We start from the raw sequence: 17,302 nt of genomic DNA, 5'->3' as shown, positions 1-17,302 counted from the left end.
CGGTTCATTGCTCGTCGACATTTCAACATTTGATCATTGAAAATGCCGCAGTGCCAGGCGGAAAATAAACACGATAAAGGAGGCACATAAAACGGGCCATCGGAGCGGAGGGTCAGATAAAGCCATCAATCGCGGCCACAGTAAGCCTCACCGAGCCGTCTCCCGTCATAAGCGGATACTGTAGCCGGAGAAAGTGATGCCAGCCATCGGGAAAGTCGGGAGGCCGCCGTTTCGGGTCACCCAAGGAGAGTGATTGGGGCCCTGATGACGGCGGCAAACTGTGGATGGTCGGGGCAGTCGGGCCATCTCATGTCATCAGACAAGACAGGGGGCGGAACAGCGCTGTTCGCGATGGCAAGGCCGTTAAGCACCACCACCACCGCGATCCTTGGCGCTCGATCGCTTCATGGAGCAGCATCGCTAGCCTAATCATGAACATTAAAAATGCGCCAGTGGAGAAAGGGCCCGATGGTTGAGTGAGCCGGACTTTGCAGCGCCCGGACAGGCATTTTACACTCGACCAGCACATCCGTAAGGCATCCCGTCATCGAAGCCGAGCGGGAGGGCGCCCCGCGCGCTCCGGCGTGCTCTATCTACTACTGACGCAATGGACGCCCACAATCGCGCCTTATCGGAGTAAGTCGCAGCCCGGCTGGTTCGAGTGTGTGCTCACCAAATTGCCGCAAATTAAATTTATGCCTTTCATACGGGGTAGCTGAGAGCAGCCTTCGAACTTCCTCGCGTGAACGAACGCAAGCAATCGACGGACGAGTTAATTTGTATGAAACTCCAGGCCACGAGTTGATATGCATCAATTGGGCCACGGACAACAACGCATGCTTTTGTCACCGTGAGTTTTAAATGATTAAAAAACGTGTCGGCAGCAAACGTGGACCGCAACTCAGATCCCGAAACCCATCTCATGCAAAAGCACGCAATAACTAATCATATTGACTCGGCGTGTAACGCCACTGCCGCATCATGTACACCATGCCCAGATTACCAAATCCATTACGGGCCAGGGTTCTTGTCTAAGGAAAATGTGTTAAGAGTACAGGCATCGCAAATATTGGCACCAAGGGCACCATGGTCATATATCCAGATGGTGATGGTTGGAGTTTTACGGCGCCCACTAGCATGGTAATTTTGCGCTCAATATTGTACCAAGCAATGATACAGATGTTATGTTCTCTGTCATACCTGGGTGTTCCTCCCCCCCCCCCCCCCCGCTTCGTTGCTTCGCATGTGTGCACATGCAGGGTCGTTATCGGTATAATAACATCATATTGCACCTGTCCTAGCAGAAACACCGCGTGTTTTGCACTCGGTTTGTCAAAATTTCGCGTCGTTTGGCCGCTTACAAATGCGCACACATAGGACGTGTGCTGTCTGCGCGTGCAGGAAAAAGGCTCGATGGGTTAATATGCGCTCAACATCACGGCAGAAAGACGCCCTTGACGTACTTACCTGTTTTTTCCTTAATTTCCATAAGTACGGAGAAGAGGGCGTTTTTCATTCGATGACAGTTCAGCGTATGCTTCCTGGAAAATTCGGTACTGAAATTAAAGAAACGTCGTTATTAAAGCGAAAGGTTGTCACATTAATGCAGAAGAAAACTGATTATTGAGGGCTAGTACAATGTTTTGGGTCCAATCGACCCATCTCTCGGGATGTCCAAAAATGCATCACACACTGACAGCCATTAATGGTCACAGAACTACTAATAGCTAACAAACAGCACAGCGGTAGCACAATTGTATACAGGCCGGAGAACCGCGGCGCATACCAATCCCCGTAATTTCAACAGATAGCGGTAGCACGTGCGAGTCATATTCTGCTCCAATGCAGTTAACTTTGCAGATGAGAGAATGTGGTATGCTCAGTTCAATAACAACTCAGTCCAACTGCCTGGAAAAATCTCATCTCAGTTAGGCGAGAATGTTGGCTTCAGGAGTGCGCACTAAGCAAAACTCGAACTGTGTCATACTTCTACATTATTTGGCTTGAAATATATGGGTGAAACTACCAGAAAGTGGATTTCTCACATCGTGACTTACGGAAACGTGACCCCCTTCTCAAAGTCATGGCGTAGTCAGAAATCAGTGATTCAACGTTGACAACTGAAAATTTGGGATGGATACACAAAACAAATGGATCAGGGGCAAATAATATCACTTCACGCCATCGAAGAAATTTCGCTTGCATGCGGCACTTGTCTTCCTGCGGCAATGTGTTATGTGCCCTCGTTGCGAAATCCTGCACACGCCCATGCTACCCACACAGAAGATGAAACTATGCGTTATATTCGACAGTGCGCGCGAGATAATGCGTGCATCGCCCTTACTTTGGTGTCCTCGACGCATACTTGTCACAGACGGCAATGATTTTGAAAAGTTCGGAACCACCGCATGGTCTTGCCCATTTATCACAAATAATAAACGAACAAAAGGGCCCAATGATAGCAATAATGCAACGAATTTCGGTCACAACAACTAGGAAAAGAAACAGAAGAGGCAGCAGATGTTTTTCGATACATTTCACGACTTCGCCTTCAGTGTTTGGATGTAGTAGTGGTCACTTGCCCGACAATCAATGTAGATAAATGCATGCCACGCGCAAACACATCCCGTGCTGAGAGCCATAGTTATACCGTTAACATGTTGGAAAAAACAAGGTGTGCTGGATTGCAGGGATGGACAGCCTCTCCCCAAAAAACAACAAACCATGGTAACACCCTTGCGTCGCTCGCGAGATTGGCGCCACCAGCGACACGATGTAGCGGCCAATACCCGTGCCCGGGTGATCACCGCTGGGCAAGTGCCATTACTAAGATGGCCAGTATTTTTCCAGCATACGGGCCACTACAGACTCAGGTAGCAACATGGCGTCCCGCGTCCCGGCTGGCCTGAGCGACACCAGCCGGCGCCCCTGAGCAGGGCCGGGTCGGGCCGGCGGGCCGTCGGCATTCCCGGCCCTGCTCGGCCGACCCGTCCGGCGGCCGGCGGGCCGCCACCAGCCGCCCGGCGCCCGCCGGCCGGCCCCCGCTTACGCCGCAAGTCACGCCGATTTGGCGACACATGGGTAATGTCCCGAGAAGGGCATAATTGCACCTAACTGGCGGCGCACCGGATGGCACGTGGTGCCGCGTGATGGGACCTCTGGCCTAAGCCGGTTACCGGGTACCGCACTTCGCTTCCCTACAGGATTGGGGCGCTGCCTTGGAATCGTTGACTGGAGGTGTTTATGAAAATTGGTTTGTGGGATACCAATTGTTTAAACACGATAGTAAATATGGTATAAATGACCTGTGGATAGGGAAGCTGTAGAACTCCTTCAAGTTTTCACAATGTATCCAGATGGATTCAAAATTTGACGGAAAAAAAATGTCCAAGACCCGATTCGTGGAGGCACAGGTGATTTCGTGTCGCAACAACAGACGACGTACAATGATTATTTTGTGCGTCCGCCGGTGGGGGGAAGGGGGGGTCGGTTGCTGGACTCGACGGAGTTACAAACAATAGTAGGACATTCCTGCAATGTACTGACCTGGCTTGAGCCTCGTCTAAGCTCTGTTCGGTGATAGTCATGATCTGTTGCAGAATCTCCCCAATGTCTTGCTTCCTCGGCTCACCCTCGGTGTTGGCCTGCCCGTTGGGGTCCATCTGGGGCTGCATACCGTAGCCCATGCCGTACTGTTGCCCCTCCATATCTGAGCACACACACTAGATCCCACGGCACAATCGCGATCACAGCAACACCAACACGCACGACTTTGTTTTATGGCGAAACGTAAGTCACAGATGAAAATAATAACTCATTCCGCCACAAGACGTCAATGGTATGACGACCATAAAATCCTGCGTCCAGCACTCGTTTACGGCCGTCTCACCGGGTCCGCCGACCAATGGCCTTCTTTGTTTAGTCGTCATTCTCGGCCAACGGCCCTGAGGAGGGCCTCGCTGGTTGGCGATGCGCGCGCCACCTGGAGGGCGGGCGGGCTACCGAGCCGACGGTGCCAAGTTATTTAATGGAGATAGAAATTGGAGAAAAGCAAAGGATTGAACATAAAGAAATAAATTTGATAAAAATTATTGGGTAATCTGTAAATATAGCCACAAATGTGGAGGTTCAATGAGGACTACATCTGGTTAGTGCTGGGAGAAATCAGCAAATACAGCACTATTGCAAGGAGTTGGAGATAAGAACGTCCTTATGTTTGCTATACGTAAAAATTTCTAGGTTTTTTCTGCTCTAAATATTTACACTCACCAGCATTTTTTTTTTTGCCGGTTACTGTAGTTAAACGCCCGTACTCGAATTAACTTGAAGGCCACTAACTTTTATTCCCCCCTCCCGTTGCTGGAAGACGTATATAAAGAAAAGTGCAAAATTGATTAAGAATAAATATTTATATAGCACTTAAAGACAAGATTGTTCTTTGAAAAATATTAAAAGTGTTTTTAAAATAAAAAAACATAGTAAAATCATCACAAATTATGTGTTTATTTTAACTTCAGTGGATACGGCACCTGCTGGACGTTTTAAGCAACTCCCATTATTGCCGTGGGGCGGAGCAATCGTGCAATAAATCAGCTGCTCCTCCTCCTCGACGAAGCCCAGCCCCCCTGAAAACTCACTGAATGACCTAAGGAAGGATCGTGTTCACGTCTTGCCCCAGTAACAGACAACACTTTTTTGATAGGCGGTGGGCAACATAGCTGAATAGTGAAAAGTAAAAAGGAGCAATCTATAAACAGGAGGCGTTCGGCCGAGAGCACATCACGCAGGTGCGAAACGTACCATGCCTATCAGTCGCGTGAATGCCAATGTCCGACGAGTTGAAACTCTTAAAAGCGATGGGGATGAGGGAGGAGGCAAAAGAACTGATCCTACCTTATCCCGCCCCGTCGTCGAAGCAGTGGCATGCTTGTAAGCTGTCTTTTGGCTGGTGGATTACATTTTTGAGGGGTCAAACACAACGGCACCAACACCTTACCTAGACCGCGTTAGCATCTAAAGCGTCGTTTCTCCCATGCCTTACACAACTTATGCAACATGATAACATTAACCCGTAGCAAAAAACAACGTCGAGCATTCACTCCGTCTCGACGCGTGGAAAGAATTGACGAAAATCGGAGCGCCCCCCATGCGCTCGTCTGCCGTGCTCCCCATTACATTTGCGCTTTCTACGACCCGACGTGGCGGATTATTCGTTACTCCCTGCGCTCAAAACACCTGTTTGGTTTCAGATATCTGATTTCAGCAAATAATGGGCCCGTACTGGGTGTAGCTCTTACGAAGCCCTATCAGCTTGTTAAGAACCTACTTGTTCAGGGAGGCAGTGGAGCAAGAAGCCACAATGCGCCCGCCTGGCAACAAGCGGGTGTTACTGGTTGGATGATGTTTGGTAATGTGATGGCATGGTGCAGGAGACGAATGCACAGAATTGCTTCTGACCAATAAGGGTGTTGGTACAGCCAAGGAGCCAGCTTGACCTGCCAAAAACCAAAACCAAGCAGCCAGGGGTGTCAATTTTTGTAAAATCATTGAGAGGGGTCGAACCCAAGGCCTGGTAAGCGACTCCCTTTCCCCCCTCATTTATTTGTTACCGGATTGTGCCCACTTTATTTTCATTAAACGGAATATATGTTTTTTAGCTCTATATCATTGCTACAAGTCTTCGAATTAAGCAGTATAGAAGTATGTAGGGTCGAATCCAGGGAACAGGCACAGGACGCACGCACTCCTACTGTTCGGCACGTGAAGGCGGCCCTTTAGAAGCCACCTTAGGGCCCCGATGGCGCTCTTCTATGGCAGTCATGGGAGGCGGCACGCATTTTGGTTGTAGGGACGGGAACGGGATTAGCCATGAAGTACTTAGGTCATCCCCATGTCCCAGATCTTTTCACTTTAACCTCACAAACCATTGCGTGTCTTATGGCGCTAGGCATGTGAAGTTTATTGCATCGTTTATTCGCTCAGCTGTTACGATTTGTATCTTGTGGTGAGAGCAATCGTGACTTTTGTTATGAGAGTGGTACGAGACGCCACTGTGCAGAAAGATCAAAGAAGAAAGTCTTTGTATTATTATAATACTCTACCCACGTGTTTTTGTAGTATCCCAGCCAAAAACATTGAGGGTCAAACTCAACATTGGGGGGGGGGGGGAGGGCCCACACAAAAGAATACAAATCGTCACCCTTGCATGCATGGAGCCCTGACCTTGCGGAAGCTAACGCCGGCAAATCAAAAACGGAACTAGTGAACTAGCCGTTTTGTAGAAATTCATAATGTTGGGCTGTTGCACACAGAAGGGCGTCCCATTTATATACCTGTTAACGATATTCTGCTTGAGATACAGCCGTGGCACGCTTAAAATCACTTATCGTATCTGAAAAATATGGCCCTGCCCGGCCAACTTCCAAAGCGGCCACCAAATTTGTTTTCTCTCAGTCATAGTTTTAGTCGATCATTGCATGAAGGGTGCGTGCTATCGGTGTAGAGGAGAGCTACTGTCACTCCTATGCCGAAGAAAACATCGCCGAAGGCGCCGGGAAACCTGCGGTCCCTAAGCCTCGCAATAACTTCTAGCAAGGTTTTGGAGAAAACTATTGTTTCGTTAATTCTGGCGGACATAAAACCTGGCATAGACAAGCCCCAATATGGAGATATGAAAGCTGCCTGAGCCTCACACTACTTATTTAAATTGTCGAATAATTTGCTGATAGAGTCAAATGTACCAGAAAAGTTATTCTCTGTCGTTATGTACAGTTTTGAGAAGGGATTCGACCCCATTAGTCGCACAACGGTTATCCAAAACTTTCTTGCAATGGGAATTCACTCCGGGTAGGTAAAGTGGCTGTAGTCGTTCTTGCATGACCGACATCAGTGGGTCAAGGTGCCAGATAAAGTTATGAGTCAGCAGAGAACAACAACGAGTGGCACTCCAAATGACACCCTAGCTGGCCCGGGTGCTTTCCTGGCTATGGTTAACGGTGTCGCTGCTGACATTGAGAACCGACTGAAGTATGCAGATTAATTTGCATATACCAGGCGTGTCCAACTGACCGAGTAAATCAGCCCTGCCAGGCGCAAGAGCATATTGACAATACATGTGAATGGGCAAAGCAAACAAGATGGCATGAGGCACCGATAAGTTTCAAGTCACGCAGTTTTTCGCAGTCAAGAAACTGTACGCTACGGGACATCATAATTCAAAAGAAATAGCCAACTGCCACAAAACCAACTGCCACAAAAACTAAGGTATTTGGTGAAGAAATATCAAATGGCATGCCATGGCAAGAATATGCGGATGAGATTTGAACCAAAGGATCGAAAACTCTATGCACGCTCTTCATTACGAAGACGCTCCATCCGCCACAAGGGCATCATGTCCGAGTTAAAGTTAATTACATTCGACCATTGCTAGAATATTGTGCAGTGGTTTTTCATACGGGACTCACCGACAAGCAGGCGCAACATATTGAGAAATGTAGGAGGGAGCCTTGAAAATTAGCTTCAGCTGTACGGAAAATTTCTCCACATCATGCAACGCTTGGATATGGAACCTCTGGCTGACAGAAGGGAAACTATGCCCAAGGCTAGGAAAACAAATGCAAAAGTCTCTCATGCACAGAGAAAGCAGCGAGCAACGCTCTCTGGCAAAAAACCCGGAGTGCACGTACACTCAAGACGTTTTGCTGTGGTACGCGACTACGTAAATCAGGGATGTCGCACAACTAACCTCATTAACACATACATTATATCAACTAGGTAGCATCCTCCTCCGGAGGAGCTTGCAGGCACAAGAATATCCATTGCGTCGATCGGTACAACTCACGATGAATTTTTGTCGGAAGATATTGTGTACGCGTGCTATATGAATTGATTCTCGAAGCTTTGCTTTTCTTAATCAACCGTCTCCGTCTGTCTCCTCTCTCTCACCCGTGGCCGCGCTAATGAAAGGACTATCCAAGAACATTGGGTACCTCAGTGCGCTATGGAACATGGACAGGGGAAGCAGTTGCGCAGACAACGCTAATGCCCTGGTGCGCTGAATTTAAGCTAGAGTCCTCAACTATCCCTGACGTGTATGATTCGCCACCTTGGAACCATTGCGCAGCGCTGATGAGATCAGCGAGTTATTTCATGATCAAAGTAGGCTAAAAGGGTGATTTGTTTTGTTCGAATATTGATAAACAGTGTTAACATGCGCTGTGCAAGGGTCAGATTTGAACCAATGGTACTGGATCTTTTTCCTTTTATAAGTATTATTTTCGTTTGAAATGTATGGTATTATTCTTCGCATGCACATTACCACTGCTTTTGGCTACGTGTTATGATAATGAGAGCATATACATTGTCAACATACTGTAACATGCGTATCCTCAGACCCATGCCGTCCGCTTTTACGACCACGATACTAAACAAGGCAAATGATGATGCCGGAAATGCCGCAAGTCTTTAAATGTCTACATTTACTTCATATTGAAGTCGATCACGAGCGGATAGTCATAAAACCCGTTGGCCCATTATCTACCGCACCCCGAGGTAACTGCTGCAGTAACTCCGCGTTATTACTGTAGTAACCTCGCGTTATTTTCGCTTCTGACACTCGGGCTCTCCTCCAGCCCTGCTGACTGCTGCAGTGGGCTGTTTTGGCACAAATAGCAGAGGACATTGAAACATCACGAGGAGATTAGTTGCCATTATATCGCCATCTTTTACCGTTCCAACAGTTTGCAACTTCCAGCCGTGATGGTCAACCAGCTGAGACTACGCTTCGCTCACTGGCTGGTCCATGAGTTAAGTATTAATGAGTTATGAGTGATGTTTAGTTGAGTTGAGTTATGAGTTAAGTTATTACAAATTATGAGTTAAGTTACATAAGTGTGCAGATTCTGTTCGCATCATCGCGCATTAAATCGTTGTCTTGTTTTACGCTGTCCTGGCATCGAGAAACAGAGAAAACAGAGAAGACGATCGCTTGACCATAGGACAATATAATTAGGTAATTCAATGGTATCTAGGGTTGAGCAGGGGAGTGGCCGTCATCATTAACATCATCATCATATATTTCCTTGAAATTTGGCAAGAGCATTGAGGCGCAGTGTGCCCATACCTCCCTTGGATCATCCTAGGACTAGAGGGGAAAATGAGGACTTCATAAAACCGTGACTTTTATTTCATTTATGTCAAACACAGCATCAGCTGTATGCATATGCAACCGGAACAATAGCAAAGGTATGGGTATTGGTCAGGTGTAAGTAAAGTAACTATGCCGTTGATGTGTGTACACGTAACCAAATATATAAAAAACGCAGTATGACATGGCCTTTCGCTGAGGTAATCCTGAAAATACGTTCTTTTAATGTCTAGGGAGTGCAATGATTTGTATCCCAATGCCCAACAAAGGAAAATCTAAATAATTAATCAACGTATAGACATAGCTGGACCAGACCATTTTGGCTCCCATTTCTGGATACACAAGGCATCGTAAATGAGAAATACTAGGTGTCCCAAACACGGATATGACACTCAACTTTGAAAATAGCTGCTTTATCTATTGATTTAAAAACGCCAGATTTCCACGTAACATGTTTAATGCTCTGCATGCCTAGCACACTGCTTTTCGTAACGACGCAGCGTCTCGTGTTGAAGTTTGGGGCTGTTTTATTACATGTCCAAACCAGTGTCATAGAAACACCGACTTTGGGTGTAAAGCAGCACCCTATGAATATAAACTTTTTCCTCCATTTTCCTATATTTTTTGTAAGGTTTTCACTCCTAGCTAATACTGACTAACCACGCCTACTAAGCCCACATTTGCTTTTCAGAGGTTTTGAAGCCCAAACTGTTCGCCTCGACGGTTCAGCCACACATGAATGAAATGAAGTAAAGTTATTCACGCCGTGCATGCACTGAGCGACAGGGAACGATCAAAGATTTTGTCAAGGGAGGGATACGCCACGCTGTGGTGCCCCTGGAACTTGGTGTACCCCCGCCCCTTCACGAAAAAGGCCCGGATGTCGGCCACTTGAGCTCCAAGTTCATATTTCCTTTCTGGTAAGCGGTCTTCTGGCGGAATGGCTCGCCGGAATTAGCCCACTTTGCTTCGAGAGGTTAACTTGTCTCTTTTTTTTTCATGTTGAGCTACGTTCAATGAAACAGAAAGGTAAAAGTTATTAGAAGATACAATTCGGCATGCATTGAGAAGTGGATGAAAATTTAATCAAGCAGGAATGAATGCCTGCATCAAATAAACCGTGGGGCGCTATGCGTATGCTAATAATTTATTTCACTGTTTCTGTAAGGCGATAGCAGCCACGGACGTTGCCGGATTCTCACAAGGTTTAGCAAAGATATTGAGGGGCTCATGGATTGAACGTCAGTGTAGATCGTGTATCGAAACAGGGTCAAAAACTTGCATTGATGTGTTCTTCATCTTTGTTCGCGTGGGGAGTCATCCTGCCTAAGAATCCATCAGCGATCATGAAAAGTCACATAAAATGCTTTTAAGCATGCGCGTTCGCCGCCTGGGAAAAAGGCACCGACGCTCAGCGTTGGAGTCTCCTCTGCGCGGCGCGACGTTGGCCTCGCATTTAATACCCAGCGGCGGTCAACGGGTGGGAAAACGACCGCGTGTTTGAAAGTGGTGCTGTCGACCGCTTCGTGAAATCAGTTGGTAAACGTGTGGGAGGTATTCACCACTGCAGGATTTCGCCAATGCAGAGGCGCGGGCATTGCGATGTCCCCTGGAATGTGCTGTCTGCTAAACATGAGGATTTTGGGGCCCTTTATGGTGCCCTGAAACTGGGTTCATTTGGAAACAAGGTTATGATTCCCACAATGAAGGGTGTGCCCCCTGGTGAATGGACGGAGCTAAAATTTCGTCATGGTAAGAGGCACGGAAATTGTAGTGCCATGATTTTAGCCCCATTTTGAAATGATTGTGTCAGGTCTTTTAGATGGTTCTCTTCTTTGGTACCCCTTGAAAATACAGATAATTATGCCCCTTCATGAACGTTTGGTAGCTCTCGCCGAATGAGTCGACCCTGGATTTCATCCGTGTGGGAGACGTGACAGCGTTACGCCCCTGAAGTTTGGTGTCTGAACGAAGGTTTGGGGCCTTTTGTAGTGTTCTCTGGAATTTGGTTCTCTTGAAAGTGAAGGCTTGAAGGCGCCTCGAATTGCAAATTTTAGTACTCCTTTCCCAAGTGGGTCGATCCAGGATTCCTTCGAGGGAGACGACATGAACATTGCGGTGCCTCTGGAATTTTGTGACCCTTGAAATGAGGGTATGTGACCCTTTGTGGTGTCCATGGAGTTGGGTGTCCTTTGAAAATAAAGCTTATGTGGTTCAAAAATGACAGTTTTGACATCCTTCGGATAGGGATGTAGTTTTCTATTCAGTAGTTGGGGGGGGGGGGAGGGCTCAAGCGCTCCCCGTGGAACTCCTTTTTCCCCGAACTTTGGGAGCAAAGTGGGCCAAGTGCGCCAAATATGGAGAGAAACATGTTACTTGGCATATTTTAGGGTAAGGTTGAGTATTTTTACCGTTCAGCAACTCTCCTAAAATAAACTACACCGAAGGTTCTGGGGCACCAAAACCTCATGAGAGCCCAAGGGAGGCCATGGCCATGGCGCCATGCCTCTCGCTTGTATCCGCCCCTGTTGAGAAATGTGGGTCACTCAAATCTTATATTCTACCGCAACTTTGACCTCTGCAATTGTCTGCGGCTATCTTCACAGACATGGTCCAAGGTCCCCCACAGAAAGCAGTCAAGGGTGACGGGTAGGGGGGTGGGCCGCCGCTTCAAGTCGAGTCCGTGTCGCGTCACGTGACCACCGAAGTGATTCCGCAGCCTCTCTCATGATTCGTGGGCACCTTGACATGTAACCCCTTTTCTGTGGGGGCACGACACGCTACGCTTTTCCAAGACTTGAATAAATTGCTGCGCATTCAGTGAAATTGCGCGGCCGTCACCTACCTCGAACCGGATTGGTCCAATAAAACAATGCATGGATATAGTCCCCCCGGTGCACTTCACTGAGTGCAGGGCTTGTTTTTTTTTTGGGGGTACCACACCGGTATGGTGTAGGTATAGCTTGAATCGTTGTCTCAGATCCTTTTTAGACACTTTCAGTATCTAATCAATTTCAATTTTATTCCATTTTATTAAATGCAATGCCATTATTTTCCCCTTTTAGACAAGAATCTAGACAATCCCTTACTGGACTGCTCAAGCTCTTGGCAGCGGCGACCAAATATTTTTCGGGCTTCGTGTGATTGATGTCGCAACAGCGACGGTTTTTGCTGGAGTTCTTTGAGATTTTGTTGTCCGGAAATGTGAAACCTTGCCCGGGGGGCTGAAGCGTTCCGATTCTGTACGGTTCCATGTACTCTGAATGTGTGCACCTAACGAAAAAGTGGCCGTTTGTTGTGCATTTCCTCCGTTAATACTGAAGCTGTGTGCAAACTGTGGCTGTTTTAAAAAAACCGGTTGTGACGCACTTTTCAACACACACGTAAAATGTTTCATCTTGAATGTAGGCCCCATCCTGGCCAAGTCTTAAAGGGAATGTTCAACATTTGAAGATATTAAAGGAAGCATCAGATATGATGAAACAAACTAACTTATAACTAGCTCTATACTTTTAGGTGGAGAAGACTGCTCAAGCAATGCAGTTTCTCTGTTAAGTAAATATGATCTTAAATACGTCGTTTTGTGATTACGTCCTCATACCTTGCAAAACATTGATTGGGAGCCAATTGCTGGCCGTTGTATGTGGAAATCGCGCTCAAGAACCCAGGATATAAATGACTTGACAACTATATCGTTCTTGGACTTGATTTTCATATTGCCAACGGAATGGAAGGATTTGAATGCGTTATTATGGCGTCATGGATGCCTGGGTGATCCTGAAATAATCCCCCGAAAAAGTCTGCGCATTTTCGCGAGCGGTGTAGCTCAGAAACTGGAGCGTTTAGTTTTTAACAAGGGCATAGCTGTGGACTGCACTGAATGGTCTTTAAGATGGCTATTTTAGTTCAAAACTCAATACAGACGTGGAACACTTTCTTTATATTCCTCACTAACGAACGTTTTAGAAGAAATTATACGATGGTGCGCGCAATACAAGCAAACTTTTATGCCAAAGATAGCTTACTAATCTTCAGACTTCGTTGCTATTAAAAAAGTGTTACATTTTGGGGAACAATCGGAGACTTTCAGTACAGCAACAGTAAAAATTTCCACACGCTACAACAAAACTGCGCGTGTCGCCCATGACATTGTTTGGTTTGATGCGAGCCTGACTAAATAAATGCAGATACAAAAATGCGAGATTTAAAAAAAGAAACAATTTCGCAGCGGCTTTGAAACAGGTTGCAGCAGTCACATATTGGCGTTCATATTCGTCGCAAGTTTTGCATCCCAATGTTTCACATAATTTCATGTACCGGCAGCGCGTACCTATGATTTCCTCACGTCGAGCTGTGGCACTCACATTGCCTCGGCTGAGCGACTTAAGTCACCTTCGTAACACAGCTGGAACTTAATGCAAATTTTGTACTCCTGCAACATGGCGAAAACACACAGTACAGTACTTGCTTATTCCTGTCATACGGAACCATTGAGAAGAGGCATTAGGGCTTACATCAGAGGGATTTTTCGAATTATGGTCTTCGCTTAGTGTGTTAGTGTGTGCTCAACGTTGTGTGACGCCATACCCGGCTCGCTCAACAGAAACATTCTCGGCTCAGTATTAGAAGACCCCAGTTGGAATCCTTGAAGCTTCCAGGACAACCTGGTTGTGACGCGTAACTGCGGAAAGTCGAACTCCATTCAAACCTTCTAGGAATCATTACCACGCGAAGACGACCGGGGTATTGACTGGCCAAAATGTTGTGTAAATAAAGACGAAGATGACAGTGCTTAAGTTATCTAATCGGCAATTTCTTATTACCATCATCATAATAACACAAATAAAACATAACTCTGCATTCGAGGAGCTCGTTCCTATACATACTGCCAGACAATATATAGCATCAAGCCTACAAACTTAACTGCCTTCTCCCATTTCAACTACTCCCAACACGCAAATAGTCGTGTCATTCAATCTCACTTGAGTCGTTACCATTCTAAATTCTTGTAACGGTCATGGCCTTCGTTTTTAATTATTTACTGCAGACAACCCTAGTAACCTAAAGGTCCGCATTATGTGATGGCTTTGCCGCTCATAGGGATAACTTGCTAGTTGGTCATCAGGATCACTTATGGTGCCTCAGGTAGATGGTGTTTAAAAGCTAGCTTTAACTCATTTCGCTACAAATCCTACGAATTACTTCTCAAAATGGTAGAAATCTCCGGTATATGGCCACAAATTATCGCGTTTCATGTACCTATACGTATCATGCTACGCGTATCTTTCGTAACATATGGATACCATACGTACCTTTACTTACCATATATATACCATACGCACCTATGCGTACAGATACCATGCGTATCTGTACTTACCATACGTAACACACGATCATGTCTAAAGGTAGTAAAGGTAGTATGCAGATCGATATTCACTTGGCAGCGGGCTTTTTGCTGAGCTGCAAATCTGGAAAAGGATGCAGCGTGGCCTTATGTTCTTAAAAAGTACAAAAACTAAGACAGGCATGCGACTTCCCTTAGATTCTACTCTATTACCGATTGACGGAGTCTCAGCAGAAGCGTGCAAGACCAGCATTTGAAACGGACTGACTCGACTTTTGCAAACGCTTGTGCAAAAGAGAGATATTGAGCTCACCATACACAAACGCTGTGCCGCCAAGGCCTATTACGGAGCCTACAGCAGGTGAAAATCGTGAAAATCGAGTTAAAGATGAATCTGAGTAAGTTGCATAAGCATACATCTATAGGAAATGTGATTTTGGCGAGTACCACAAAGCAGTCGGCTTTTACCAAAAGTGAAATTTTGTCTGCATGCCGCCAAAAATGGCACTCGACTAAATGAAAGTGAAGGAATAAATGTCAGAAAGTCATTCTCATTTTCATGAAGAGAGTTTCCTGATAACTTTCATTGTTCCAAGACTTTCTGCGGTAAATCATCTCGAACTTTGTTTTTGAAAGCTTTAAGATACCCCCTAAAACCGGGGCACCTAGTCTAAAAGTGCGGGAGGAGCAAATGGTCTCCTTCCTGCCCTCCCTCTCCTCCCCCATTCGATCTGTTCCCACGCCCACGTTTGCCCCACCAGTTTGTTGCATATAATGCACGTTTTTTTCCGTTCAGTTCATTGCAAGTTCAAATTTAAATGCCATTTTCAAATGGCATTACCAAGCAACTCAGAATACCATCTCAGGTCAGACTGCCGTCCACCAATCACCCAGATTCCGGCTTGACTCCTCCAATCCTGATTTGTTCCCCAACCATCTCAGAGACGTGGCTGCATGTGTGCAGCTGGCAGCGTTTCCATGCTCGCTGATGTTTTGGTGTCTGCCCGTTTCCGCGCCGAATCCACCCCAGACGTGGCCTGCTAGCGTCGAACTCGGAATGCTGGCGAAAGGGAGTGCTGTTGTAGGAGTAGTGACGGAAAGAAACACTGCGGGTGTGAAGACCGATAAATTGATATGTCAACAATTAGAATGTATTTCTGGTTTACAGCAGTCCGCAAATTGCGTTATTTTGTTTTATTACTGAAGTTTAACTTACGTGTTTCTATTCGATCATGTTCACGTCAGATTGTCTTCCAGATTCCAGTATGACCTCTCCAACTCTGATTTCCGCTTAATCCTGCTGCTGCGGATCGGCCTTATTTGCGCCGGGCACCCCCACCCTCCTGACCGTCCCCCTCGGGTCGACCTGGTGCCGGAAGCCCCTGTCGTCTGCGCCGTTCAGTCAGCGGGACACCAGCGGCCGGGAGCGCAGCGTCGCCCCTGACGGCGCCCTGGCGAACTGCGGCCTCCGTCGCCGTCCGCCGTCATCGCTAGCTGCGGCGGCGGCCGCGCCGGGGGCCGCCGGTCTCGGACGTTTGTCGGCGCGTCTGCTCGGCCGTCTCGGCGTGTTGCCGTCAACGCCTCGCGACGAGTTGCCCCACACTGCGCCGAGCGCCTCGGTGCCCGGGGACGAGCTAAGTGATGTCGGACCGCCGCTGAGATTCGTCAGCTGGCGCAGCGACTCCGGTGCCTGCGTGCGCGAGGGTGCGGACACCGGGGCCCGCTGCAGCGGACACCGGGGCCCGCTGCGGCGGACGCCGGGACCTGCTGCGGTCGATGTCGCCGCAGTAGGTCGCTGATGTCGCTGCGGTTTTAGCGGGCGGCCGCCGCCCAGGCTCGTTCTGCCGTGTGGCGTCCAGGTATGGGAGCTGGTGCCGGTGACACCGGCTGCGCGTGCGACACGGGCGACGCCTCTGACGCCTCACGCGCTGGTGGAGGTGGTGAGCGCTGGTGTCCTAGTGATCTGCGCCCCCGGGGTCTGCTGGAGACCTACCCCGTGCACGTTTTGCTGACTTTGGTTCAGTTAGAGAAAAGTTTGGTGAAATGGGGACTCAGTATCAGGAGCGTATTTAATTAACTCTGGTTGAGAACAATTTAGTCTTATGTTTAGCTGTTGAAAGCCCAAAATATCCACAGGTCGCGAGGTTTACTCTGATAATCGTCTTCACTAGCTAAAAGATACACACAAACAAGGCCGTATGTAGAACGCAGTTAAAACCGTGTCGTCCACATTGAAGTCTCATTTGTGTTGTTTGTTGTTTGGATAAGAACCCTTTCGACCAGGGATGATCAATTCAGGGTTATTGGATGAATGGAAATGGTTAACAGTGGGGCAGACTTGCATGCGCCTGGGGGCCAACCGCCGAGCTTTAACCCACGTATGTGTGCTGAGTGCCCGGTCGGGGTTCCCTTCCCACGGGCCTCTCGGGCCACTGGTGGTCAACGCATGCAGGCTGCCCCGGACAAGTGGCGTGTCGAGAGGATGTAAGATGAAGCAAGAGATAAGAGGGAAAGGTAAGAGGGACGGATGTAAAAGTCTCCTTTATGACGCCTCTGGAACATAGCACGCAGGAAGTTGGTGCTTTGATGGGACAAACACCGTGCAGGACAAGCGCATTCTTAAAATGACTGCTCACGCAGTCACTACTACAACACTGCGTGCAAATGTTTCGAAAACGTCATATATCGGCACTGAATGATCATGGTAAGCAATGTATGGATGACTGACACCACGTTTGACGAAAAGTGCATGCGCATTGACCACTACCACCACCTTGCGGCGCCCAGAAATACCACAAGTAAGTCAAGCCGTC

The 17,302-nt window shown here is 47.5% G+C and overlaps 1 protein-coding gene across 5 annotated transcripts in view; it reads right to left on the bottom strand.

Annotated features, from left to right (window-relative positions):
- LOC119099750 (homeobox protein extradenticle) overlaps positions 1–3,914 on the bottom strand; it is a 78,414-nt gene extending 74,500 nt beyond the window's left edge. For 3 of the 5 annotated variants that reach the window (XM_037222812.1, XM_037222813.1, XM_037222811.1), the window contains exons 1-2: positions 3,547–3,914; positions 1,468–1,556 (exon numbers count right to left, since the gene is read on the bottom strand). In XM_037222812.1, the coding sequence (XP_037078707.1) occupies positions 1,468–1,556; positions 3,547–3,707 (250 nt within the window). In that variant the 5' untranslated portion in view covers positions 3,708–3,914. The remainder of the gene's footprint in view (positions 1–1,467; positions 1,557–3,546) is intronic. The other 2 variants (XM_037222815.1, XM_037222814.1) reach the window with 1 other exon arrangement.
- Between the last annotated feature and the right edge of the window lie 13,388 nt (positions 3,915–17,302).

This window comes from Pollicipes pollicipes, unplaced genomic scaffold (genome assembly GCF_011947565.3).
Source record: "Pollicipes pollicipes isolate AB1234 unplaced genomic scaffold, Ppol_2.1 Scaffold_4881;HRSCAF=5763_pilon_pilon_pilon, whole genome shotgun sequence".
NCBI classification, from domain to species: Eukaryota; Metazoa; Arthropoda; class Thecostraca; order Pollicipedomorpha; family Pollicipedidae; genus Pollicipes; species Pollicipes pollicipes.
Note: the sequence above shows the minus strand (reverse complement) of the source record. Positions and strands in the feature narration are given on the sequence as shown.